The 27,694-nt window shown below is 39.9% G+C and overlaps 2 protein-coding genes across 7 annotated transcripts; both read right to left on the bottom strand.

The window, feature by feature from the left end:
• Positions 1-1,849: 1,849 nt before the first annotated feature.
• Positions 1,850-6,531, bottom strand: LOC147887170 (ribonucleoside-diphosphate reductase large subunit-like). 6 transcript variants are annotated; one of them, XM_087394152.1, is made up of 18 exons: positions 6,449-6,531; positions 5,960-6,199; positions 5,818-5,879; positions 5,642-5,729; positions 5,276-5,539; positions 4,942-5,182; positions 4,753-4,829; positions 4,479-4,649; positions 4,283-4,375; positions 4,028-4,177; positions 3,788-3,874; positions 3,536-3,700; positions 3,262-3,381; positions 2,978-3,180; positions 2,667-2,816; positions 2,419-2,566; positions 2,245-2,328; positions 1,850-2,157 (listed from the first exon to the last, which is right to left on the bottom strand). In XM_087394152.1, the coding sequence occupies exons 2-18, from the start codon at positions 6,185-6,187 to the stop codon at positions 2,059-2,061; spliced, it is 2,430 nt and encodes an 809-aa protein (XP_087250278.1). In that variant the 5' UTR covers positions 6,188-6,199; positions 6,449-6,531; the 3' UTR covers positions 1,850-2,058. The 6 variants fall into 6 exon arrangements, with proteins under 6 accessions (XP_087250278.1, XP_087250277.1, XP_087250276.1 ...); XM_087394151.1 differs by lacking the exon at positions 6,449-6,531 and adding an exon at positions 6,315-6,424; XM_087394150.1 differs by lacking the exon at positions 6,449-6,531 and having other exon boundaries at positions 5,960-6,411.
• Positions 6,532-25,234: 18,703 nt separating this feature from the next.
• LOC147887169 (outer envelope pore protein 16, chloroplastic-like) lies at positions 25,235-26,834 on the bottom strand. Its single transcript, XM_087394855.1, has 6 exons — positions 26,541-26,834; positions 26,389-26,440; positions 25,988-26,019; positions 25,848-25,881; positions 25,676-25,743; positions 25,235-25,494 (listed from the first exon to the last, which is right to left on the bottom strand). Exons 1-6 carry the CDS (start codon positions 26,652-26,654, stop codon positions 25,351-25,353), a joined length of 444 nt encoding a protein of 147 aa, XP_087250981.1. The 5' UTR covers positions 26,655-26,834; the 3' UTR covers positions 25,235-25,350.
• Between the last annotated feature and the right edge of the window lie 860 nt (positions 26,835-27,694).

The raw sequence follows: 27,694 nt of genomic DNA, 5'->3' as shown, positions 1-27,694 counted from the left end.
ACAGGTTCAGATAGAAGCAGAGGCAAAGGCAGAGGTCAATCATTTCAGTGAATTGGACATCATCAACAACAAAGTCAACATCAAAGTAAACATCAACATCATCCTCAGCAGCATCAACATCATCAACCAAGAGGAAATCATTCTAGTAGAGGAAGATTCCAAGGACGAGGGAATGCATCCAGCAATGTGTCAAACATTCAGTGCAATTACTGTTATAAGTTGGGACACTATGAAAGAGATTGCTACAAGAAGCACTACGACCAAGACGATCAATCCAGCAACAATTGAGAAAAAGCAGCTAGTAGGAAAAATATTTAAGGAAGGACGCTTGTTCCGAATGCTAGCTTCAGTACCAGATTTGCATGCCATGTCAGACCGATGCTACTTTCCATAGTAAGGCATAAGAGATATGGACATGTCAATTTCAAAATCTTGATACAGCTAAAAAATCAGAATATTGCAATTGGAATTCCAAAACTACAGTTTCTTGAAAAAGTTTGCAAAGCATGTTGCTTTGGTAAACAAAAGCAAACCATTTTCAACATAAGCACCTCTCAAGCTAGAGGTATTCTTGATTTGATACATACAAATATATGGGGTTATGCCTAAGTCCGCAGCATCAATGGTTCACTTTACTACTTGATTTTCATTGACGACTACAACAACTAACAGGCAGAAAGATCAAAGTCATGCGATCAGACAGAGGAGGTGAATAACTTGATTTTCATCGACAACTACAACAGCTAACAGGCAGAAAGATCAAAGTCATGCGATCAGAGGAGGTGAATACATGTCTTCAGCATTCATGAACTTTTGTAAAAGTAACGGCATTCGAAGACAATTCAATTGTGCAAATACTCCTCAACAGAATGCAAGAGCTAACAGGAAGAACACTACTTTAGCGGATAGTGCTAGAGCAAGGCTTAGTGAGAAGCATCTTCCGAATCCGCATTGGGCAGAAGCAATTGCTACTACAAACTACTTGCTTAATCGACATCAAGCACCATTCTCCATAGCTACTTTGTGAAATGCTTGATGTAAGACTACTATACAACATTGGCATATGTACAAAGGAAGGCCGTGTCTTTATCCCATATGCAAGAAGCTAGTGTGAGCTTCATAGTACAAATTTTAATACTTTTCTAAAAATCTTAAAATAAGGAATGTCAATTAGCTTATTTCCTAATGCATTGTGTGCTACCCATTACTAAACACGTGCCCTCAAAATTTGAAGAAACATAGGACTATACGTGTACACCTCCCATTGAGATTTTGGATGTGGTTTGCGCTTATGGTCAACCCAAGAATACCTTTTCGGAACACCTCAATATCCATGTCATTTTCAAAGAAGGTATTGTTGTTGAAGCCTCTCTTCATTTTCTTCCATGCACTCTGTTGCTTTTTATAGTGTGACCCTCTCTCTTTAATCCTCATCGATTATATCTTCCATCTAGTAAGCTCTCGTGTTTCATCCTTATCACCTCACATACAACCGCATGGAAGGATAGTCCCCGGATAGACCTCAAAGGAGAGCATGATGGGTGATACCATACCAATCTGAATGTAATTTGAAATTGATCACCTACCTTGTCTTGCATGCCTTAGTTCCAATTCGACGATTGTGTAGCCATAAATTTGTTAGAAACTTGTAAAGCCAAGTAACTACAAGACAAAAGACCAAGAGATGATCTATCACAAAAAACCATCAGTCTAAAACTTAGAAGCTATTTGGAAGCTTTCTCTATTTCTCACAAGCACAGACATCTGAATCTCTCTCTGAAAAGTTATATTCTATAAAACCTTGATACAAAGCTCATTATGAGCATAGAGTTTATAAACACAACTTCTCTTTCATAGCTCCAAATCAAGTGCTTCTTGAACCAAAATGTTCATTACAACTCCCCCACAAATATGATTGCCTTCAATTTGCAGTTGATAATAAATGAGCTGATTTACAAGGCTGCAAGCCAACTCTCAAGATATGTATTATAAACATGATACATGAGAAAGCCGAATTCACTATACCTAAAGTACAAAATTTCAAGGTATTAGACCCTCTCAACTTCCACAAGCTAGACAATCTTCCCTGTTTTCTAAGGAGCAAACCATCTGGCCGATTTTGGGTTCTCTCTCCTCTGGAGCAGATGAAGCACTTTCCTGTAACCATCCAAACTCTCAAGCTGACGATCGCACAACTACTTCGTATGACAGTGCTTGCTGTACACCAAATAAAGAAAGCAATACCTTGATACTTGAAGCATCCACAGTAAACTTGATAGCTTCTGCGGCAGCTCTAGATCTGAGATAGTACATTCCTGTCTTAAGGCCCTGCAGCAGTACAATCCCCCTCCAGTCACTGAAAAATTACCTTGTAACAGTGCTCCATATTGAAAAGTCAAATTTAGGGTTTTCATGCACCTTAGACCACGTGTAGAAGTGGAGAGAAGTCAATTTTCCAAAATTTGGTTGATCCATGTGAATATTGAGACTCTGACTCTGATCTATGAAGCACCCTCTGTCAGCAGCCATGTCCACTATGGTTCGTTGCTTGATCTCCCACACGGTCCTATTATCATGCCACCACATCCCCATGGTCAAACCTCAGCAAATGAATATGTAGACGCATCAACAACTGGAATTTGCATGCCCTGTAACAGAGGTTTTACTTGTAAATGGACTTTAAATCATCTGGAATATCACGTATGTTCTGAACAGAGCCATTAAAATGAATAATTTTGTTTTTAAGGTCCGAAGTCCACAAGCCCATGTCAGTCAGGTCATTCAGGAGGTGTTTGTTGACTACCACAAATTCACCACTGTCAAACACAGAATAAGGAAGTCAGAATCGCACCCCAATTTAGACTTGTAATGTTGAGAAGCTAGGGTTTTGGCCCCATCCAGAAGAAGAAAGATTTGCTTTAAAACAGAGACTGTTCACACAGTTTTCACCTGGACAGCAAGCAAGTGACCTACACACCTCAGCACTCTTCTGGTGTAAATATTCGATGTATACGGCTCAAAGCACTCATTGTTACCGAGGAGCTGGCTAGTGGATGCAGTCGGCATTGGTGCTAAAAGAAGAGAATTCCTGACACCATGGTGAGCAACCATTTTCCGCAGAGTAACCCAGTCCCACCTATTTGAAGGTTCTACACCCCACATGTCATGTTGCAGCAACCCCTGATCCAAGAAAACTATACCATGTGAATTTAAAGCAAACCATGGTCCTGTCAGCAGCAACAATGAATGCAGTTTAGATACCTTGCTCACAGGACTTCCATCATAGCTATCATATGCGCCATATTCTGCAGCAAGCTCACAAGAAGTTTTCAAAGCATGATAGTAGATGGTCTCAAAGATCAACTTATTTAGATTCTGAGCCTGCCATTCATAATCATCAGCAAAACTAACTAAAGCCAGTGAGCATGACCCTAACATAAGAAATATCTATAAATTGCTCAGAACAAAATCACTAGCAAAAGTCATCTTTTTTGGCTCAAAATACTGCTAAAAGGAACATTGTAAATTAGGCTACCTCATCCGAATCAAAAGGCATGCCCAACAAAATGAACGTATCAGCAAGGCCTTGAACTCCAATTCCAATAGGCCTATGGCGCAAATTCGACTGCCGTGCTGTCTCCGCAGGGTAAAAGCTGACATCAATTACTTTGTTCAAATTGACTGTCACAATTGATGCCACCTGCCAAAAAGCAATCTACACTATAAATAATGGCAAACTCGTGTACAATTGGTTAATAAAGGCATCAAGATTCCTAAGTATTCCGACCTCTCCAAGCGTCTCAAAATCAAAATAACGGTTTTTGTGGCCTTTACTTCCCACAAGCTTTGAAGGCTGAGACTCAATTGGAACACCCTGTGAAGCTCATGAAGTCAGGTCACAGGTAACAATTGAAAGTTTAGACTCAATTTGAAACAGCTTGTATAAACTAGGTGTGAAAGTAACGGATTCAAAACACAAAATCTTCACAATGTGGGATACCAATATTTCATGAGCAAGAAATCCAACCTTTTCCCTGACAAACCGAGGAAGAGCTAGAGAAGCAAGATTGCAGACAGCTGTTTCTGATGGGCTGGTGTACTCAATTATCTCAGTGCAAAGATTAGAAGACTTGATGGTGCCAAGATTCTGCTGATTGCTCTTCCTATTACAAGAATCCTGCAGTACAATGTTACTGTCATCAACCAAAAAAAGGAAACGCCTAACAGTTAAGAGGTGTATAAATGTTACTGCCAACAACAAAAAACAACACTAACGCTACACCTTATAAAGCATGTAAGGGTTGCCTGTCTCAATCTGAGCTTCCAATATCGCAAACCAGAGCTTTTGAGCTTGAACCACCTTTCTAGCTTTTCCCTGAAATCTAAGACACAAGAATCACCAAGTTGCAACAGATGCAGTAGAGTCCATTGCCATGATGCTTGATTAATTACTACAAAAAGGCACCTGGAAAGCCTACCTCATTTTCATATCTGAGATATAAAATCTCAAACTCTTCACCCCAGGTATCAGCCAATCCAGGTGACTCGTTGGGACAAAACAGAGACCAAGGCCCATTACCTTGGACACGTTTCATGAATAGATCCGGGACCCATAATCCATAGAATAGGTCACGAGCCCTGTTCTCCTCCTGTTAACAGATTGCATAAATTTACAAACTGAAAACTAAGAAATTTGAAAATAAGAGCAAAATCACTCATTCAAGCCCAAACACAGAACGCAAAAGAATTCACCTTTCCATGATTTTTTCTCAAATCCAACCACTCAAATATGTTTGCATGCCATGGCTCCAAATATATTGCAAATGCACCTACAATGGATGCCATCCAAAACAACATCTTGAAGAGCTTTTTAAGCTTCCATACCATCAACTTCAGGTCAAAAGTTTGAGGCAACAGAGACCCGCAGAAACAGAAACTCACCTTTTCTTTTACCACCACCTTGGTCAACGTATCGAGCAGTATCATTGAAAACTCGAAGCATAGGGACTATGCCATTTGATGTACCATTCGTCCCACGAATGTAACTACCTGTGGCACGGATGTTATGTACTGACAATCCAATACCTCCAGCTGACTTGCTGATCACAGCACACTCTTTAAGAGTATCATAAATACCCTCAATGCTATCCTCTTTCATGCATAATAAGAAACAGCTGCTCAACTGCACACCCACCATGTTCAAATAATTAAATTCTTGACTTCCGCTTCCAATTAACACAACATATGTAATAACCGGGCTAAGGTAAAGAAGCACCTGTGGCCTCGGTGTTCCTGAATTGAAAAGTGTAGGAGAGGCATGAGTAAACCATCTTTGAGACATCATGTGGTAGGTCTTGATAGCTGCCTCAATATCAGAACTGTGTATTCCCACGGAAACTCTCATAAGCATGTGCTGCGGTCTCTCAGCAATCTTCCCGTTCATCTTCAAAAGATACGATCTTTCTAGTGTCTTAAATCCGAAATAGTCGTAGTCAAAATCCCTGTCGTAGATTATCTCGCTATCAAGACGGGAAGCATTCTGCAAGTTTCGGGAATCATAAGATTCGTAACAAATCCATAGGCGCTTCCCTATATGATTTTAGGCTTTAAAGACTGGATATCTGTTTAGAAACCAACACACCTTCATGATTACATCGCAAATATCGTCCGCAATCAAGGGGGCGTACTGACCTGACCCAAGGTCCACATGAGCGTGCATCTCTTTGATTCTGAACAGATGCAGAGAAGAAACATTGTAAATAATCCAATTTCGTGCCGGCTGTAATAAACGCGAGATAAGGGAGTTGGCATACGTACGTCTCAGAGAAGGATTTCTTGGTGTTTTTGTGAAGATTCGATACAGCAATTCTCGCTGCAAGCTGCAATGCAAAACGGACAGTAAGCAAACGTCGATGCTATTGACGAAAATAAAGTGCGCATTAACGAAAATCAAACCAACCACAGCGTAGTCCGGATGGCTGGTCGTCATTGCAGCCGCTGTTTCGGCGGCGAGTTCATCCAGCTGACTTGTTGTGACGCCTCTGTAAACTCCAGCACAGACTTTCTGTGCTACAAGAACAGGATCACAATGCTCCGGGTTAAGCCCGTAGCTCAGCTTCTTTAGCCGAGCTGTGATCTTATCGAAGTGCACGGACTCTTGACGCCCATCCCTCTTCATGACATACATTGTGAAATCTCACTGGAAACGGATACAGCAAGTTAAATGATGTGAGAACGAGCTTGAGGTTGAGGTTGAAAACGCGAGATTTTCAGCAGCTGGGTTGCAAAAAGGAAAGGGATGATGCTACAAAAACACAAAAAATGGAAGATGAGCAGAGCTTGCGATGAAAAAACTCAGAGGTGAGGATGTGCAGAATCAAACGGAAGCGTCCTGAAGCACACAAGATGGAATTGGAGCTTTGACACAACTACAATTCCTTGTCCATACCTTATGATGAAGATGATGAGAATGAAGATGAAGATGAAGATGAAGATGATGAAGATGAGTTTGCATAGCAAGATGGGTTAGACCAAGCCGCTAACACGTCTCGTTGTGTATGTGCCCGACCTAGGGGCACCTCGAGATTCTATCTTGGTCACCCCATATCGGACGCTATCGGCACTTCCAATTCCGTACAACGCAAAAAGAAAGAAAGCAATTCATCTCATAAAGCATTCATAAGGCCTGCCTCATATGCGCAGCTTGGAAGAGAGAGAGAGAGAGAGAGAGAGAGAGAGAGAGAGAGAGAGAACTTGGATGTGCAGCAAGGAGAAGAGAGAGAGAGGGGGGGAGGGGTCCTTGCCTTGAAATAGAAAGAGAGAAAGAGGGAACGTGGAAATTAGGGAAGGGCACAAAAAAATGGATTAGAAATTATTTTCGCTTTGCCAAGCTCACCCAGAGTACCTTGAACTATTTGGGTATTTTTGGGCATGGCTTTGATTGGCTGCTTTGGAGTTCTCCCTGCTATGGATGATTTGATATACTTTGGACCAATTGTGGAGTGATGAAAAAAACAGCAAATAGTTCATTTTCTTTGTTCGTTTTAGGTGGTGGATCAGATGCATTGATGTAGAGACTGATGTGCATGGATTTGTCACCGAGGCTCAAAAGTGTGTGATACTTGTGCCAAAATGTGTGCATGATGTGACGAGCATGAGCGTTTTTCCTTGTTGGAGTACCATCAAAGTCTTCTTGGATTAAGAGATACGGCTTTGATCTAGGTGGAGGAGCAAAAAGGGTGCAAATGTACAGTGATGACGTGGTAGGGTGAGTCACATGCAGACGTGTGCTTTCCAAGGGGTGTAGGCTGTGAAGCAGTGTGCTGAGCTGGAAGTTGTGTACATACGCAATGCCTAAGAAGAGGCTAGTATGCCTAGTAGGAGGCTGAGTACCATGTGGCAGATGATGAGGTGGTAGGGTGATGTGGTTGATGATGTGTCACTGATGTTGTGGCATGTTGATGTCTCTTGATGACGTTGGATGTTGACATGGCAGGCGACTGCCATGTGGCTATCGGTGATGATGTGGTAGTTGGGATCAACAAGATGATGTGCGTGTCTAGATGATGTGGCAATCAATGTTGACATGACCTTCAAGGATGATGTGTCAGCACTGTGTATTGGCCGACGTGGAACTTTGAATGCTGACATGGCAGTCGATGCTGAGGTGGCAAGATAAGGTGATGTGGCACCTTTAGATGGATTGCTGATATGGCACTACTGTGGCTGAGGGTCCCACATGGAAAATTGGTGACTAAACTTGTTGTGTGGTGACCTTGAGGATAGGGTATCCGCCATGTGTTATAAGATAAGAGGCTATGAAATCCTTATGGAATCGACAGAATCTTTTTCAAGATTTCATCCGTCGACGGTGCCTGGTCGTATGGAGAGGCATTGGAGAGCATGAGAGCTATTGCTTTGCGCTGCTGTCACTTCGTGGATTTGGAGGCAGGAGGCGCTACAACTACGTACATAGCTGCTGATGGAGCGACTGAGGTATTTATTGGAGGTAGTTTGGTTGTTGCGTGAGCTCATCGGTGAGTTGTGGCGTTGTTGTTGTGAGTGCTGGTTGGAGAGATTAGGGTGAAGGCACTTTGGAGGAGTAGATGGCGTAGGAGTTGGTTTTGTGTTTAATGGAGGATGTATTCGTCTCGTCACCGTCCTTACGTGCAAACAGGAGATCGATAGTTGATTGGCACAAGAGCCCGTGGAGGCCGTTTCGTTGAGGGTATGGCTACACGTGGTGGTGGCCTTTGCATGAGGTCGTTGTAGAAGGCAGGCTGCGAGGAGGCATTTGTCCTAGGCAATTGCCTATGCAAGGTTGTTGTGCGTTTGGTCGTAGTTGAAGGCGTTTGTGCTTGTTGTGTCGAAGAGCTGTATTCCAAAAAGTTTGTGCCATGGGCTAGTAATGCCGCTTGTCGGTGGCTGTAGAGCTTTGGAGGTGCATAAAAGGCATTTGTGAAAAGGGTCGCTGAGCCATGCGACTAGGAGTAGCAGTCAAGGGCAGATGTCTCGAAGTGGCACCGAGTAGTAAGCGTAGCTCCTGGCACCCAAGGCAGGCCGAATCAAACGAAGTTCATGAGAAACCGGTGGTGCTGAGGACCTCTTGGTTGAAAACTAGAGCCGTCTTGTGGTTGGGCCTTTACTTTTCACAACGGGCTTGTAGCTCTTATAGCATCAATCAAAGGCAGAGATCATAGTACTAACCTTGGAGCCTCATAGTACTTGCTGATGGCGGCTATTGAAGGTCAAAGTAGCTACAGTTTGTTGTTGAAGGTCGAAGTAGTTGTAGGAACTTTGCTGGGAGACTCTAGAAGACACGAAGTCTTTCTCTCTTTCTATGTCAGATCTTTCTTTCTCACAAACCTCAAAGCTCTCTCTCACACGGAATCACAATGGAAGGGGAACTTTTCTAAAAGAATACTCTCAATGATTGAATTGAATGAAAATTCTCTCAGTGGAAGAGAATCCTGATGAAGAATACTCAACAACTCTCGATCTCTCTCATGCTGTCAAGGATCGCAATGCCTTAGCGGAAGGTAGGGATGCTTTGATACCATGAACAAATATGTAGAGAGGAGAGGAGAAGAGTGGAGATGAGGAGAGAGAGTATAGCAAGAAAGCACACCACAAATGACTAACTGTACACTAGATTTAGTTGAAAATGTAGAATATACAAACCCCTTTAGGGTTAGAATTCGGGTTCCTACCCTTTCCTTTATAGCACTCTATGTGTTAGTGCTATGCACAATATCGAACACATGATGTTGATATGGTTTCTTAACAAGGAGTATGTGCATAAGCACAATGACTTCGCAGTAGACATTTGTATATAAAGCATAACTTAATCATCACTTTCCTCTCTCGAGTCGTGGTTGGCAAATACCAAGTCATCGTCAAAAGTATGAAATTTTGCCAAGGAATATTGGCTTCGTGAAGATATCTACAACTTGTTGAAGTGTCAATAATGAACAAGGTCTTTCTTCATTAAGAACTTTGTTCTAAATGAAAGATTGGACTTCAATATGCTTTGTTCTAGCATGAATGATTAGATTTTGTGCTAGTTGAATGCTGCTCATATTGTTGGAATAGAGCATGGTTGGTTCTTCAAATTTTTTGAAAGAGAGTCTTTTGAGCCAGATTGCTTCACATGTAGCTCAATGGTTGATCCTTTTAATTATGCTTGTGTTGATGGTAAGAACACTATTGCTTGCGTTGATGGTAAGAACACTATTGGTTGTTTCTTCCTTTGCCAAGCCAAAGTTGTTGATCCAAGGCTGAAATTATATCAACTTGTATGTATCTTGTCGTCAATGCTTCTTGCCCAAAAAACATCAATGTATCCATGAAAAGTCTAAGAAAATGATGTCATCATGAGTTGTTATCACATTTGTGTTAACTTTGATGTTGAAATGTCCATCTGAAAATATCTACATTTTAAAAGCATAACTTCAGTATGGAAAACTTGCTTGTGAAGATAAAATTGGGTTCTGATCAACAATGATCAAGATATTACCAAAATAATGAAAAGCAATATTGAAACCTGGTACAAGTGTTATAATCTTGAGGAATCATTTTTTGAAAATGTTGGCTTTGATTTGTTAAACTTAATTATGAATACACGACTCAAATCTAATATGATATGATCACAATTTAGGTACAAAAAGTGCACAAAATTGTTGCTTAATTTGGTCTTTAAATTTATATCAAAAAATGTGTCAAAAAAATGTTGCTTGATTTGGTCATTAAAACAATGTCAAAAGACGTGTCAAAAATTTGTGCAAAACATGATCTTTCAGTATGTGAAAGTTAAGATTCGGAGCTCATTCGGGACTTAAAATGGATGAGTTTTTCTCTTTTAAATCAAGGCTTAATAGGACATTCTTAGGGGTGCTTTGAACTTTAAAGACATGCAAATGGAAATTCTATTAGCGAGTATTCTTTCCATTTTCTTAGGATGATGTGGCACTTGACCATGGTTGGATAAACTATGGTTTATCTTAAATTTACAGGTTGGATAACTAAAGTAGCTTTATCATGACTAAGTTAGGTGACTTTATCCAAGTTGATGTTAGCTATGGTTCATTTGACACGAGGTTAAATTGAATCTTGTTGATGTGTGCTACCCACATGGGAATGATGACATGGAACTACCATGTGTCTCATTGATTGGACTAAATGCCATGTGTCAATATATAGTGTAGCCCCTATCTAAACATGTGGATTCTCTTATCTACTATGTATCAAAGTTTAGGGCTTTTGTCCCAAGTTCGTTTTGCCATCGCTTCATCTTCCTTAGTCTATTTGTATACACATTAAGTATATGTGCGACCTCAAGCGATGCTTATGTAGGTTTAGTTTTTCTTAAACTTGCTTGGATTTGTTTTATTTTGTGCACATTTTGCTTGTGTGCTTTGTTTTGCATGTGGTGTTCTATATTTTGATGCGCTATGTGTAGTATGCAATGGGTGTGTGCATTGATAGGAGCTATATATTTCTTCTCTTGTGTGTGTGTAGCACTATTTGTGTATTTCTTTGTGGCGTTTCTCGTGTTGTCTCATAAATTGTTGTGTGTTGTGTGTGCTTATGGCTAGTGTGTGTCACACGGGTGTAGTGTAGGCTATTGTTGAGTTTTGCAGCAATGAGTAATACGTTCTTGTGTATGAAGCTTGGCTATTTGATCTTCTAATATCCAAGTGTCTTACCTTTTAGTAACCTCTTAGAGAAACACATCCCAAACCACAATACAAATGTGTTAGAAAGCTTGGGGGTCATGCGGATTGCATCCTAAGGCAAAGAAATGAAGAGAAGCTCTAGAATTTCCATGTGTGTCTTTAAAACCCATGAAGAAATTATTTGGAGGCTTAATGATGAATTGCATGAATAAATGAAGTTTAATGGGTAGGACTAGCTCCTGAAGAGACCCTTTGGAAGACATATTTCCAACCCTAGAACAAGTCAATAAATAGACCAAATCTTTTGAGACCCCCTCCCCATTTTTCTAGAAGAAGGGACTTCTATTGTGTTGGAGACTTTGTTCAAGATCTTCTCTCTACTCTCTTCTTTAATTTAGTTCCACCCTCTCCTGGTAAATTCTTAATGCTTTTGTCTCTTGTCAAGTAAGCTCTCACGCTTCCATGCCATTGTCTCAATGATTTTGTCTTGTGGCTAGTAAGATCTTACTCTTCCATGCCACCTTCTCCTTTTTAAAATCCTCTTTGTCTTTTGTCTAGTAAGCTCTCATTCTTTAGACTGATCATCTCTCATTGTAGCTACTAGATGGATGTGAAAATGCTAGATGGTTTGCAGATAGACATTCAAACATAGAGATAACAATGTTGTAGGGGATTTATACTAATACCAATGTGTTTTAAAATTCATCTCTTGTACTTTCATTCATGCCAAAATTTGAATGGACTAACCCTAAAATGAATGTATAAATATCGTTTCCCCCTAGTAAGGCTTCCTTTTTTGAATCTCGTACTATACATATACCATCTCTACTACCTTATTCTCACTCCATTAGATAGAGTGTCTATATGACATTGAATCCATGTCACCTCCTTTCTATTAGCTAAGAATATACATAAGACAACCTTCAACTTGGCTAGAGCTTGTTTAGCTACATCCTATGCTAAACCTCTAGCCATAGCTAAAGGTGCATATGACCTCAAAATAAATGTTAGAATCTAAGACTTAATAAGCTTTTGACCATGGCCAAAAGTTTTGTCTCATATCTTGAGCCTTAAGTGCTCAATCATTGGTTGTTAATTAGCTCTCAACTATCAACTGTGTCATTCAAACTATTAGTTATGCTAACTAGTTGTTTTGTAACCCCAATATGTTGATGTGCAATCATGTCTTTTTTGCATTATCAACATGTATAGATAAAATACCAAGGACACATTGGCATATACCAAAATTCATGTGGAGATAAATTATATATGATTTGAATGGACCTTATGTTAAGGGCAATACCTAGCAGTGTCAATCCATATTTTGGGATCGCATCTTCAATACAATCTGATAATTCGATTCAATTAGGAAATCCAAGCTCCTCTTCCTCTAACTCGCCATAATTGGATGTTTCTCTACCTATACAACCTCTAGCTATGGCCAAATGGGTAGCTTAAAGTATGCACGTAACTAGATTTTTGGGAGGCATAACTCCTATCAATTTGGATGATGTTTTTGCCAAGAAGAGTCCCCCCCAATCTATGGTCTACAATATTATTACAAATTATAGTAGCACATGCAACCACCTCTAGCCATGCTTGAAGGTTTCCTAGTCCTTTGTAACTTTCCCATGCATCACCTTGGAGCTTGTAAAATCCCACATAGGTAAATTAGAGTTATTACATTCTAGACTTCTATATTAAGGCCTTAACTAAGGTAAGGTCATAGAACTAGTTGGGATCCTAGAGAAGGAGATGGAAGGTATGGGAATCATGCAGCAACTGCTAATTGAAAATAGAAGTCAAAGCATAAAGAGGAGATTCTTGGATTGATGAACAAGAATGGAAAGATGTTTTCCTTGGAAAAAAGATTGACTATTCATATGGTCCTTTGTTTGAAGGATACATTCAAGAGAATTTTATGTTTTTACAAGCCTATGAAGTATAGGAGTTATGAGATGATTCACCGAACATATCTAGTATGGAAAAAAGTAAAAAGGACAAGCTAATGAGCTAGAGATTGGTTGCCCTAATCTAGGAGCCACAGCCTTTGGTGATGACCAAATTCTTTCTTTTTAATGCCAATCCCTAATTGTGGGAAGTGGTGAAAAAAATGGTAAATATCTAGCTTAGAGGCTAGTATTTAAGTAATGACAGTGGTCTACTTTGTGAGGCACCATTTGTCAAGGCATTAGCATGTCCTAGCCCGTAGGCCATCATTTTCCAATGGCTAAAGATCTTCTTATCAAGGAAAAATTTTTTTTGTAGCTACAAGATTTCTACTATAAGGAACCTTTAACAATGATGCATGAAAACACTAATTTCACCTTAATCTTAGAGTTTACTTAGGTATCTTTAGACCTAACTAGTCAAAAAATAAATCGTTGGCAACAGTTAGAGCTCTTCAACTCATGAAAGTTATGTCCATGGCAACAAATTTCTTTGGCATCAATATTCAATTATGATATCAAATTAATTGACAAGTTTCCCTAATAAGACCATTGTAGTGATCTTTAGTGTCAATGTGATATAAATTTTTGATAGCATATGTGGAAGTCTTCGGTTTACTTGATAGATTTAGTTGCAACTTCTACTTTCACTACCTCACAATATGTATGTTTGTCACCTATGAATAAGATCATTGATGAATGTTGGGAATTCTATTATATGCTGTTTGTAAAACTTACTTGCATGACATTGCATGCAAATTTCAAGCATAATTTCATTTCATGAGAATTGTACATCAAATAAAAAGTGGTCAATCCCTTAGGAGCTAAAGGCCCATTGAAAGTATGGAGCATAGATCCTTATCTTGGAATAAAGGGAGCCCCTTTTCATGTAGGGATAATATCATTGATGAATGTTGGACTTCTATTATATGCTATTCGTAAAACTTGCTTGTCGCAAGGATGATTTCATTTCATGAAATTGTACATCAAATGCAAAGTAGCACATCCCTTAGGAACGTGAGGCCTATTAAGTTTTGGTGCATAGACCCTAATTTTAGAATAAAGGGAGCTCCCATTTCCATTTTTCATACATGGTGGGTAAATGATTGATATAAGAAATTAGTTAATGATGTATTATAATATCAATCTTCATTCCATGAGTCTTCATTTCATAAGCATATTAATGATGTATTATAATATTAGTCTTCATTTCACGAGTCTTCATTTCATAAGCATAGTAGTCTCAAAATATGTGGATACAATCCATGTATTGGGACCTTGAGTTCTCCATGGGATTGTGGTATGCAACATCAAATCTTGGGGAAAAAAAGGCTTTGCTAGAAAGTCTAAAAGTTTAGAGAAAGTCCAAAAATAATGAACATAAAATTATGATAGTTGCATATTGTGTAGCAATGTAAGTACATCATCCATCATGAGGATAACATTAGTGTTAAATTTCAAGGTCCTAAAAGACCTTGGTCTTTGATGGTGATAATTTCCACATTTGAAAATGCCAGCTCAAGAATCAATTTGTGGAAAGAATCTTTGAAGAATTATCACTAGGGGGAGACACCACAACAATAGAAGCACATTTGAAAATTCTAGCTCAAGAATGAATTTGTGGAAAGAATCTCTAAATACTTATTACTAGGGCAAAGGCACCTACCCCAATAGAAGCAACACCACAAGCAAGAAAGTCTGCCTATGGTGAAATGAATGTTTAGTAGACATTTCTATAGAATCCTTGAAGAATACATTATTTGATTAGGTGATGTATATGATAAAAACATCTGATGTATGATTAACATTCTATATTGAATTACATATGTGAGGGAAAGACCTTGGTCACCCACCTAAACCTCACTTATAGTCACATAAGTTGAATATGTGGGATGATGATGCCATAAATAACATGAATGCCTATTGAGACAATTGGTTGAGAATTGCCTCAAGTTGGTAGACCTTGATTTTGTGAAGAGAATCCCCCATAGCTTACCCACATCCTTTGAAGGATTGTGTAGGAATTAAAATATCAAGAGTTGAAGAAGAGCATTGATGCAAAGGAGCAAGGATGACTATGTTTAATGGTGCATATACCATGAATATGAGTGTTATGTAGCTTAAAGGCATGAAGCCTCAAAGTAATTCCATATCATAATGGGTATTCATCCAAGCTAGACATAAAAACAAGACCAACCCCATCAATAGTGGGTATTTGTCAGCTTGGACATTAAAAAGACCAACTCCATCAATTGTCTAATGCCTAGACATAAAAAATACTAACTCCATCAATAGTCTAATGCCAAGAGAAAGGTGCCAAGTTGTGTAAAGATAACAAGACTAGGATCATCAATAGTCTAATGCTAAGAAAAAGCTGTTGAGAAAGGGTAAGGTGAAATACTATAGCTGTGGCAAGCTATGTCACATTGAGCCCGGATCGAGAAGGACTATTGTAGTAAGCCTAAGAATCATGGATAAGGAAACATGGGAAAGAGAGAATAGTAAACACATGCAATAGGCGCAAAATTTTCCTTTAATGATTTAGACAAAATGGAGACATCTTGCAAGATGTGTTATGCCATAACAGATCCAATAATTCCATACAAAACTTAGACCTATATTTTCCACATCATTTCTTGTAGCAAGAAATTTGACTATGATATCTATTGAATTGATTTCAAAGTATCAAAACAGATGGGTTGTGGAAAAACTAGTTCAATACACATACGCAGTCCAAAGGTTATTTGGAATTCATCTAAAAGATAATCATCCACTTCTTAATCCAAGGATTTGAATACATTTAGATCCAATCATCTAATAAACAAATAAGTATATTGTGATTCTTTGTTTGTGCTTGGGCTAGCCATGAATCTTCTATCTATGTCCAAAGATTTAGGTTCTTTTTATGAAAAAAAGATATTTATTCAACCAAAGAGGGAACCCTGGGGCATGGAATAAGCATTAATTTGTAGACCAGGTGGTTAAAGAATGTGCATGATAGTGCATAATGAGCCCCATATAAGTGATAATGTATAATGAGCATAATATATGGCAAGAAAGATTTTGACGCCTTCACTTTATGGCCATGTAGATGCATGAGAAGTGGAATATGATCAATGAGCTCCAAGAATCGTATTTTTGTGAGGGATACCTTTATGGGAATAGATTAAGGAGACGTTTATGAGGAAGCAAGCCACATAGGCAAAGAAGCCTTTGGAATTGGTTCGTAATGAGATACATAATGAGATATTAGATGCATCATCACCTATAGGTAGAAAATACTTCAAGATGATGCTACATGTAATGTTAATGTCTATTTTAGGAAGAAGTGGTTTGAACTATTAGAGATGTTCCAAAAGTTCAAGACTAAAAGAAGCTCAAGTTTGGTTCAACAATGGGGGACAATACACGTAAAGGGGATCCTTAAGATTTGCAAGAAATTGCCTAACACACAATAACAAAATGGTGTAGTGAAAAGAAATAATGTGGTGGAGTGTGTAAGGAGCATGATCTAGACCAAAGGTATGCATTTAATTTTTATGAATGAGTAAAATGATGCACATTGGGAGAGGAAACATAGATTGGGAACACTAGCCAAATGTATAGTAACGCAAAGGTTTTGGGGGGACACGTCACTCTTATGTGCTAAAGGACAAGCAATGTAAGTTTTATGCCAGTAGCAAGAAGTACATTATGGTTGGTTATGCGAAAGAGTATAAGGTATTCAAAGATTTACAATCTATCGACCCATAGGATGGTTTCTTCCAAAGATGTGGTCTTTGATGAAAAGATAGACCAAAAGACATGCCATTATAGCTATGAATTTCAAAATGAAAGGACAAACAAACATCTTGCTAAAGAAAATCCTAAAGTTGCAGTTGAGGCACAAGAATCCACACATTGTATAAGTATTTGATGACTTTCTTCTCACCAATTGCAAAAGTAGTCCATAGAATGGGAAAGCATCCCTAATCTAGGATGCAAACACTTAGCCACGTGGTGTACCTTATGTACAAAATGACCTGAAACCCTCTATGTCCATGAAAAATGGGCAAAGTGGTTAGGGGGGATGAGGCAAAAAACATTGGGGGATAACAAGAAACCTGAGGCATTACATATCACCAATCTAAGAACCCATCACGTTCCAAGAGCCAGAACAATCCAATGAGTAGATACATGCCACATAGTATAACAATCCAAGGAGTAGGTACATGCCATCAAACAAGAATATAATGGCATTTAAAGGAGTAGGTACATGCCATAAAACAAGAACCCAAGGAGTAGGTACATGCCGCCATGGAACAATAATATAATGGCATTTCAAGGAATGATACTTTAGATGTGCTAGAGCCACCCAATACTAAGAATTCCATTGGTTGCAAATGAGTTTTTCAATTTTAAGTGCAATGTAAATGGGAAAGTATACTAATGCAAAGCTAGATTGGTTGCAAAGGGGTATGCAAAGTAGGAAGGCATTGATTTTGAAGCCTAGTGTGTCAAAACACAATGTTGGAGACCATCTAGATGATATTACCTCTTGCCTATAGCATGAATGTACACTTGCATTAGATGAATGTTGATTCTAACACTTGAATACAAATTTGTTTGAAGGGATATACATGAAATAGCCATAGGGATTTATTGTTTGAACACTTAGTGTGCATATCCAAGAAAGCTTTGTCTAGTCTCAAGAAATCTCCATAGACTTGGTATCAAAAGATTGATAACTACTTTAGGCAAGAAGGGTTAATTGCAAGAAATTAACCTAATCATGGTGGTGTGTATGTAGATTCTCTACAATTATTGCACTCTATGTGAATGACATCATCATGTCAAATAAACAAGGGTCAATATTGATCTTTTTTATGAGTTAGATGGGGCAATATAGAATAGGGATACATCATACCAATGCATACACTCATTGATACCAGACACAATATATTGAAGATATAGAGGGATCAATTTTCAAGTCTTACACTTTACCAATAGGTAGTTGGTAAGATAATTTGATGACATTTATATGGCTTGACATAATGTTATGTAATTACTTGATTGAGCTAATCCATGGCAAGCCATGCATCCAACAACAAATAGAGTAAAGAAGATAGACAAGTACATTGGTGAGAACTCACATGAAGAGGAAGGAAACAGAGGTGTGCCTTCGAGTCAACCAACAATTGGAACTAAAGCCACATGCCTTGTAGAGGGCACCAGAGACTCACACCCATCTCAAATAGTTGCGAGGCAAGGTGCCAAGCTAGAAATTATTATCAGTGTTGTGTTTCACCCCAAGCTCCATTACAAGGAGTAGTAGGGATTATGGTTTCTCTATGCTACACAAGATGTCATGTTAGAGTGTGGTATGCTACATTGTTGTCTGCTATGCTATTGTTTGCTAATATCTATAGTTTTGTTTGTTGTTAAGGTGAAGAGTTTTACTTTATAAAAGAGTTCTTGACTTAATATAATATAACCTTCTTTTCCTCGGGAAAAAAATGTTGAGGAAGGTGTATATTTTGTATAACCAATTTCATATAGCGTCCACACTATCTCCCGATGGTCATGAGTCTGCTCCCATCCATATTCAAACATAATCAACAAGAATAAAGATGAGAGGAGATAAAGATGATATGCTACAATTTGAAGAAACTAGTCACATTAATAAAGTGCATTCAAATCAATAACAAGAAGGAAGCAAATGATAAATTATACAAAATGAAAATGGAATTGATGTATCATAGTTTAATGAAAAAGATAATGGTGGGTATAAATATCACAGGTAGAAGGGCCTATATCACATAAAGATTATGCATGGCATTACTAGCCTAAAGCTGCTACCTATTTGAAGAGAAGCACACATATTAGAGGTTAGTACATCATGTACTTGTTTAATTATTTAAGAATTTGCTAAAAAATAAAAATATAGATTTTAAAGATCTTACATCAACAAAGGGGGTGAACTGCCCCCCACCTTCAATCCTCTTGAAATAGAGATGTTGTACCATGTTGGTATGCATACATGTATTCCTCATCTATATAGGAGCTTCCCGTTTTAATAGGCTAAGGTTTACAAGACTACATGTTAGATCAAATGATTTCGTGGTACAAGAAACATACTAAAAGAAAGAAAAAACTTAATAAAGCTTCAAGGAAGGTATCCCTTACTCTTGAGCCTAAGTGGGATTGGCGCACTTTAGCCTTCCTAGCTAGAGCTACTGCTCATTGTTGATCAAATTTTTTGGGTGGTCCTTCATCTCCTTTTTGACTTTCTTCTAACCATCACTATGAGCCCAAGCTTGCTTGCCTGCACCATTTCTCAAAGCCTTGTAGATTTGACCTTTCCAAGGTTTAAGGGCTACAACCATTTCTATTAGCATCCATGGATAATCAAACTCCTACTCATTGGAAATATCGTATTCTTCTCGCAAGGAGTTTATAACCCAATCTTTTTTGTTATCTAGCTAGAGGTGAAAGTCCAACATGATGTTCTTGAATGTCGAATTGCATAGCTATTGCATATGATTTATCTTTGCTAAATTACCTCTACAATCCATAATGATATGGTTTTAGCTATCAACGGTGTGGGGTAGTCTCTAGATCAATCTTGGAATGCAGCTTTCACACCACACCTTCCACCTCCCATGGAAGATCATCTATGATGCACATGCTTCCTCTCCCTCACCTCATGAGACACTTGTGATAAAGATGGAGGATGGAGGGGGGATGAAGCAGTTTGTAGGAGAGGAGCTGAAAGAAGGTAGAAAAGAGAGGATAAATAGGATGACAAATTTTGAAGCAAGGGAATGTAGAGGATAGGGAAGAGAGGGAAAATGGGATGATAAAGATGATGAGAGAGCGTAATGAGGGGGATAGAGAAGGAGGGAAAACAATATAAACACTAAGCTAAAAATAATAAACACAAAAACAACAACCATGAGAGAGGTGAGATGAATATTTCCTTGGATTAAAGTTAATGATTGGAATTGAGGTGGATGCTTTGGATGGCTAGAAACAAGAAAACACATCATTTTATAAGAGAAACATAGCAAAAGCAAGGGAATGAGTGAGGTAAATAACAATGAGATGCAGCCAAACGAACAAGAAGCATAATGCATGGTTTAAAACAAGCATTCGCAGCCATGAAAATGAGACCCGATGGTATGATACTTTTCATAAACATTAAACCTAATTAGTTTAATTCATGTGAATAGTATTATACCCATAGAAGCCATGCACATAGTGTGAAGAGAGTGGGAGAGAAGTAAGGAGTCTCACTTGTAGCTTTCTCACATACACAATGGGGGAATACACACAAAGGTGGAGGTTGAAAATAGTTTTCCTCTTCTTAGTTGTGAAAGCCAAAAGAACTCTCTCTCTAAGTACAAAAGGAATAGGTGAACCCTATATGTGGGTCTCAAACCAAACTCAGCTAACCCTGGTGGCATACTAACTGAGCCACTAACTAGAGTACATAAAGATAGCTGTCATCCAGCTATTATTCATGGGCGGTGTACCAACCGCATCTGCAGCTAATATGTCGGTGACATAAATGCACAACGGTCACCCTGGCATATCATGAGTGGAGCTTGATATCTCAACACTCCCCCTCGAGCTCAATCCCAATTCCTGCACACCAAGCAGGTCTGTGAACTTGCGCAGCTTCTCTGTGCCCAATGCCTTCGTGAATATGTCAGCTACCTGATCCTCTATGCTAACATAAACTAGATCAATAAAACCTACTAGAACCTTCTCCCGCACACAGTGATAATGCACCTCAATGTGCTTTGTTCTAGCGTGATAGACTGGGTTAGTTGCCAAGTGTATACTGCTCATGTTGTCACAATAAATGACAATTGGTCCATGATGAATATCATAAAGTAGCTTATGCAACCAAGCTACCTCACATGCAGCCATTGCTGCACCCCTGTACTCAGCCTCTATGCTTGACAAGGAAACTATAGGTTGTTTCTTGCTGCTCCAAGTGACTGCAACACTCCCAAAAGAGAACACATATCCACTGGTAGATCGTCTATCAGAAATACTACCAGCCCAATCAGCATCAGTGTATCCATGCAACTGTATCTGAACCCCAGTCTCATAAAATAGTCCATACTGCAATGTGGACTTCACATACCTCGATATGCATCTAGTCGCATCCAAATGCGGTTTCCTTGGAGCCTGCATAAACTGACTTACCAACCCAACAGCATAGCTCAAATCTCGCCTGGTAATAGTCATATAAATCAAACTTCCTACTATGCGTCTGTACATAGTAGGGTCTTCCAGAAGCTCACTTGCATCTGCGCTCAACTTCACATTCTGCTCCAAAGGAACTAAAATAGGCTTACAAGCTATCATCTCATATTTGGACAACATGTCCAATCCATATTGCCTCTGCAAGAGCCATATCCCACTTGTGGATCTAATCACCTCAATGCGCAAGAAGTAATACAACTCTCCCAAATCCTTCATCTCAAACTTCTACTTCAATAGCATTTTCACATGAAGGATCTCTTCATCACTATCACCTGTGATGATCAAATCATCAACATAAATGACAAGCAGCATAATGCCTTTCTCTATTTTTCTCACATAAAGTGAGAAATCTGCCTTGGAAATCTAAAAGCCAATAGTGACAAGATACTGTCCTATCTTGTTAAACTATGCTTTGGGTGCTTGCTTCAAGCCATACAAGGCTTTCTTCAACTTGCAAACAATGAATAGCATGAACATAACCTGGTGGCTGCTCCATATAGACCTCTTCTTGCAAATCACCATGCAAGAAACCATTCTTTACATCCATCTGATGTAAAGACCATCCCTTTGATGCAGCCATAGCAATGACTCCTCTTACGATTGCCATCCTTGCAACCGGACTGAATGTTTCTTCATAATCAATGCCATATGTCTGTGCATACCCCTTGACAACTAATCTTGCCTTGTATCTGTTCACAGAACCATCTGCATTGTGCTTCACCTTATAAACCCACTTGCAGCCAATTGCATTCTTGTCTTTAGGCAAAGGCACCAATTCCCATGTAGCATTTGCTTCCAAGGCATCCATTTCTTCATCCATGGCTTTCTCCCATTTTTCTTTTCCCATGGCTTGTTCAAAAGAAGTGGGTTCTAATTCATGTATCACTTTGACCATATAGGCATAGTGAATGGCTGTAAATCCATCATATTTCAGCCTATCCACAGGATAACTCTGGTAGACTTGCGCAAAATAGGCTCACTACCAGGTGCTCTCAAAACATCCTTTGTCTTCCTTACTCTAGGTGTAACAACAGAAGGAATACCCAACTCATCATCAAGCCTCTGTTCTAAGCCACTGGATTCACCATCCACATAGGAGTGTCTTGCATTCACATCAAACATGGGCTGATCTACTTCCTCTTTTTCTTTTTGTGATACTTGCATACCACGGTTTGCATTGCTTTGAGGAGATCCTCTTGATCTCAATCTACTTGTCCATGGTGAAGTATGTGAATCACTGCTAGAGGACACTACAAGTCCACTAATATTTTGTGATTGCTGCTGTGAATTCTGTGCAGCATTACCATTTTGTGCATCTATATCATCAATCACATTTACTGGTTTATACCAGCTACTCATCTCATCAAAAACATCTCTACTTACTGTAAACTTACGAGTAGAAGGGCTATAGAGAATAACCAATAAAGATGCACTTCTCAGCTTTTGGATCCAACTTGGATCTCAACTCATCTGGCACATGAACATAGGCAATGCAACCAACTTGGATCTCAACTCATCTGGAGAAGGAGAAGAAGGAGAAGGAGTGAAGGAGAAGAAGAAGAAGGAGAAGAAGGAGAATGAGAGAAGCAGCAGAAGAAGAAAGAAGCAGAAGGAGGAGGAGAACTTAGGAGAAGCAGAAGGAGGAGAAGAGGAGGAGGAGAAGGAGTCTAAGGAGGAGGAGGAGAAGAAGGAGAAAGAGATGAAGACCTAAGAAGGAGAAAGAGATGAAGACCTAAGAAGAAGAAGAAGAAGAAGAAGAATGAGGAGGAGGAGGAGAAGAGAAGGAGAAGGAGAAGGAGAAGAAGAACAAGGAGGAGGAGGAGAAGGGGAGGAGGAAGCAATAGGAGGAGGAGGAAGAAGAAGAAGGAGGAGGAGGAGGAGGAGGAGGAGGAGGAGGAGGATGAAGAAGAAGCAACATGAGAAGAAGAGGAAGAAGAAGAAGAAGAGGGAAGGGGGAGAGGGAAGAGCGAGACAGAACAGGAGAGGGAAGAAGAAGAAGAAGAAGAAGGAGAAGGAGAAGGAGAAGGAGAGGGAGAGGGAGAGGAAGAGGAAGAGGAAGAGGAAGAAGCTCTCTCTCTCTCTCTCTCTCTCTCTCTCTCTCTCTCTTCTTTAAGTTGGTTTCCCTCAATGACCCTCCCCTTTCTCTTCTCCATCCCCCCCCCCCCTCCCCCCCCTCCCCCTCTCCCTCTGCTTACTCCTATTCCCCTCTCGCTCTCCTACACAACACTCTTCCCCTCCACTTTCTTGGGTGGCCTGTTGCCGCAGTCCCCCCTTCCCCTTCTCTCAAATCCTGAATCATCTCTCTCTCTCTCTCTCTCTCTCTCCCCTTTTTTGAGTTGGATGCCCTCATTGACCCTCCTTTTTCTCTTCTCCCTCGTCCCTCCCCCTTCTCCCTCTGCTTGCTCCCCTTGCCCTCTCCCTCTCCTACAGAACACTCTTGGGTGGTTTGCTACTACTGCAGCCCCCCCTTCCCCTTCCCATTCTCTCAAGCCCCTACTCTCTCTCCCCCTCCTCCCCTTCTCTGGGCTATATGCCACTAGTATTTCCCCCTTAGAACTTTAGAAAAGGAATTGTGGGGATGGGTACTTATGGACAAGAATTGCGAGGGGTAAGTATGTATGTATTTTTGTCGTTACTTCCAAATCCCTCTTCGTCCGTTACTTTACTTTAGGTTAGGTTGGTGATGTTGGTTAGGCTAGGTTAGGCTAGGCTAGGCTCGACTAGCCCAAGTTAGGTTCGACTAAGCTAGATTAGGTTAGGCTAGGTTAGCAAATCTTGTACTTTGAATTTTCCATTTCCCAAAAAACTACCATAATGTCATAAGGTCCTGAGTTACACATGCAATTAAGAGCTTACAAATATAACCATAAGTCTTCGCAACGTCATGAAATGTCAAGAAAAATGTAAGGTCCATCGTCAAACCAAATTAGAAACATTATATCATTGTCAATTTAAGAGCACTGATGGCATCTAGAGATCAATTGTCCTTTACAGCGTCCAATGAAAGTATCTCCAACCGTCTTTCTTAGCATCCAATGAAAGTAAGATATGTTCTACTTTGTTTTTGAGAATTCTCTACTAGATTTTAGAAAAAAAATTGAGCTTGGAATGGGAAAGCCATTATGTAACACTAATATAGATTTTATAAGAAAGCATAATCAATATATGCGGAGGATTATGTGAACAAATCATTCACATTTGCATTGTCTTAAATTTGTTCACATGTCATTATAAAATGCCCAAGTATAATTCTAATTTTAATTTCTATTCCTCCCAACTATATATATATATATATATATATAGAGCAGAGCGAGAGCGAGCTAGCGAGCGAGAGAGCGAGAGAGAGAGAGAGAGAGAGAGAGAGAGAGAAATGAGACGTTTTATTTTATGCTTTGCTTTTAATATTACGTCACATTAAAAAACTCCAATTTCCTTGACATTTTCAATTACCCGATTGCAATCTTAATTTAGCGCATGCTTTAATTTTAATATTTTATATCTCAATTACTATTGTGTGTGTGGTACGGTTGGAATTCTTATTCTTCCATCATTCCATCCGAATGAAAATAAGATCATTGGCGATGTTTTGCATTATCCCGATTTCTTCTGTTGGCATAAGTTTGGAATCATCCTAGATTCTTATCTATAAGTTGGCGCATGTGCGTATATTTGAGGTCATACATTATCGTGTTTCTCCAAGTCATTCTAAACTGAACAACCAATTACAGACTCGACACAAAGCACCAAAATACAAAAGCCCAAAGAAAGAAGCACAATTCACAATTGAGATTTGATAAAATACAAACGCAGCTACGTTCTGCAACAGCAGCATGAGGTACTAAAACCCATCTCGAGTACCTCCTCCCACTGAGCCTCGCAATCGTTCCAATCGGAGCAGGGATAAAAACATGGTTCAGCGCTCATCTACTAAGATTCTTGCAGCTCATCGACACCAAAGGACGCCTAAGTCCTCAAGTGAGCTTCCGGAGAAACTCAGCTGCAGTAGCAATAGCTCCCCCAGTGATTGCTCCGCTAATAATCCTATCATGTCGAGGACTAGGCTCTGTCAAAGAAAGCGCTGCGCCAGTCAAAGCTCCTCCCAGCATCGCATTTTTCTACATCGAAGAAGAAAGCAGAGCTGCTCAGTCGATGGACGGATGAGAATTTCACTATAAAATACTTCTTTTGTCTATCTCTCTTTCACTAAATATATATATATATAGATAGAGAGAGAGAGAGAGAGAGAGAGAGAGAAGGGGGGGGAAGAGAGAGAGAGAAAGGGGGATCTTCAGTCACCCAATCATGTGTTCCCCTTGCCTCCTGCATTGCGTAAGTCATGCCACTGTATACTCCCGCAACGAGTCCTGCATTTTCGTTTCATTCGAACTTATAACCAGCAACACTCGACTGCTTAAAAAAAGCGTGCATTCAATCCAAGCTCTTTCCCAGCTTTTTCAGAACGACTTACCCCATTGCACAGCCTCCTTTCCCATGCGCTGCGCCTGTATACGAAAGGATATTAGATTCACATTACAGTTTGTTTCAATATTCATTGCTCTAAAGCTTAAACAATATTACAACAGTCGGAACCGATGACATCGAACTTACCATACGTTCCAAAGACCTCTTATTCGTCCCCTCTGCACAATATCAATAGTGAAAGGGTGGGTCAGAGCCTGCTAGACCAGTATAAGAATAGCAAGAAAATTCAATGCCGACCAGAATGACGGCTGAGAAGTGACACATTGAACTGTGAAGCGAAGAAATGAAAGAGGGCCAAATTACACCGACGTTCATGATTCAGCCTATGCGAAAGGGGTGAATAAGACCCATAGCACCTTCGAAGGGCAGATACTTTTTGTACTCAGAAGGGCGAATTGGGAGTGTTGATATTGTATATCGACTCGGATATTGATCGCAATCAAGAACATGGAGTCCATTGTTAGTGGAACAAAGAGATCAAGGGTAAAACAATACATCGACCCTAGCTTTCAACGACGATTCATTACCTTGAAGGACAAATCCATAGGTCTGCTGCGATGCCGCGTGGACTGCCCCGACCTGTGACCAAGAGCACGAAAACGTTTACAATTGCACGCATGTAACAACACGATACGACAAGTAATTGCTCGCATTGAATAAATTTAAAAGCTTTTAGTACCGCTCCGACTTTCACAAATCCGTCCACCATTCGGTTGAGCAATGGATGTCCCATGTCGACCAGCACATCGACGCTGGGAGTGTCCAACTGAGCGTTGATACGAGCCCTCGGCATAGTGGTACTGGTGGGGTGGTAATCTGCAGAGAAGAAAAGCAAATTGGTTTTCTTGAAAGAAGTGGAAAGCGAAGTGGCAATCGAGCAAGCTAAAACGTGAAAAGAGGAGCTCAAATGGAGCCGAAGCAGAGACAAAAAGAAAGAGGAAACTGCAACAGGCAATGAGGTGATGATGCAGAGAGAAGCAAGCAGAGACCTGAAGCGATGGAGATGGAAGCGCAAAGGAGTGAATGATGAAGAAGATGAAGACGATGAAGTGTTGTTTTTGTACAAGATCTACGTTACGTTTTTATCGTCTCGCCACGTTGCACGCATGCATTGGTCCACCTCATCACTATCCCCCTACCACGTGCCGCTCCCTTAATACTTCTCGTCAACCGTCATGACATCCTCTCTATCCTCTTCCGCTCTCATAGTCACTCTCCTTTGCACCTTAATTCATACAAGTAGCAAGACCCGTCTACGACGCGATAGAGACCCACTCTGCTGGGTCTAAAGGTGGGATCTTAAAATGTTTTTTGCGTACCTCTCTTTGCTGACATTGCAAATAGAGAGATATTCTTATCAAATCTTAGCCTCTCAGCAAATGCCTTCTGTGGCATTCAAACCGATAAAAATAGAGACTTCGCATCATGGCCAATTCATTTGGGAACATTAAACAGTCTAATAGCTAGTGTTACAACTCTCGACCATTTGATTTATACATCTAAGTAGTGAATGCTGCCCTCCACATCCAACACATGGCTTGCTAGCAAATTGTCAGCAAACAAACTACTTAGAGAGCAAAAGAGAATAGAGATAGACCAAGAGCCGTGGAAGAGGAGGGAAGGGAGGCTAAAGAGGCTATGAGAGGGGGAGGGGAAGGAGGAGGGACGAAGCATAGCAAAGAAGGGTTGGAGGGAGCAAGGAGACATGGCAACGGAGAGAAAGGGGGAGAGTTAGCATCAGACAAAATGGAGGTGGAGAAAGTAGGCTCGCTGCCTATTATGAAGAGGGGGATGAAAGTGAAGAGCCTCGTGAGATGAATGTGAACATTAGCA

This window comes from Dipteris shenzhenensis, chromosome 23 (genome assembly GCF_047967505.1).
Source record: "Dipteris shenzhenensis isolate YYH24624 ecotype China chromosome 23, Dip_SZ_1.0, whole genome shotgun sequence".
Lineage (NCBI taxonomy): Eukaryota > Viridiplantae > Streptophyta > Polypodiopsida > Gleicheniales > Dipteridaceae > Dipteris > Dipteris shenzhenensis.
Note: the sequence above shows the minus strand (reverse complement) of the source record. Positions and strands in the feature narration are given on the sequence as shown.

Coding starts and splice junctions, on each gene's coding strand:
- LOC147887170 (XM_087394152.1), bottom strand. CDS start 6,187: ATGTATGTCATGAAGAGGGATGGGCGTCAAGAGTCCGTGCACTTCGAT. Junction 5,540..5,641: donor TTTGCGATGTAATCATGAAG/GTGTGTTGGTTT, acceptor CGAAACTTGCAG/AATGCTTCCCGTCTTGATAG. Junction 3,382..3,535: donor TGCCTTTTGATTCGGATGAG/GTAGCCTAATTT, acceptor TATGAATGGCAG/GCTCAGAATCTAAATAAGTT.
- LOC147887169 (XM_087394855.1), bottom strand. CDS start 26,654: ATGCCGAGGGCTCGTATCAACGCTCAGTTGGACACTCCCAGCGTCGAT. Junction 26,441..26,540: donor GATTTGTGAAAGTCGGAGCG/GTACTAAAAGCT, acceptor TCTTGGTCACAG/GTCGGGGCAGTCCACGCGGC. Junction 25,882..25,987: donor AGAGGTCTTTGGAACGTATG/GTAAGTTCGATG, acceptor TTTCGTATACAG/GCGCAGCGCATGGGAAAGGA.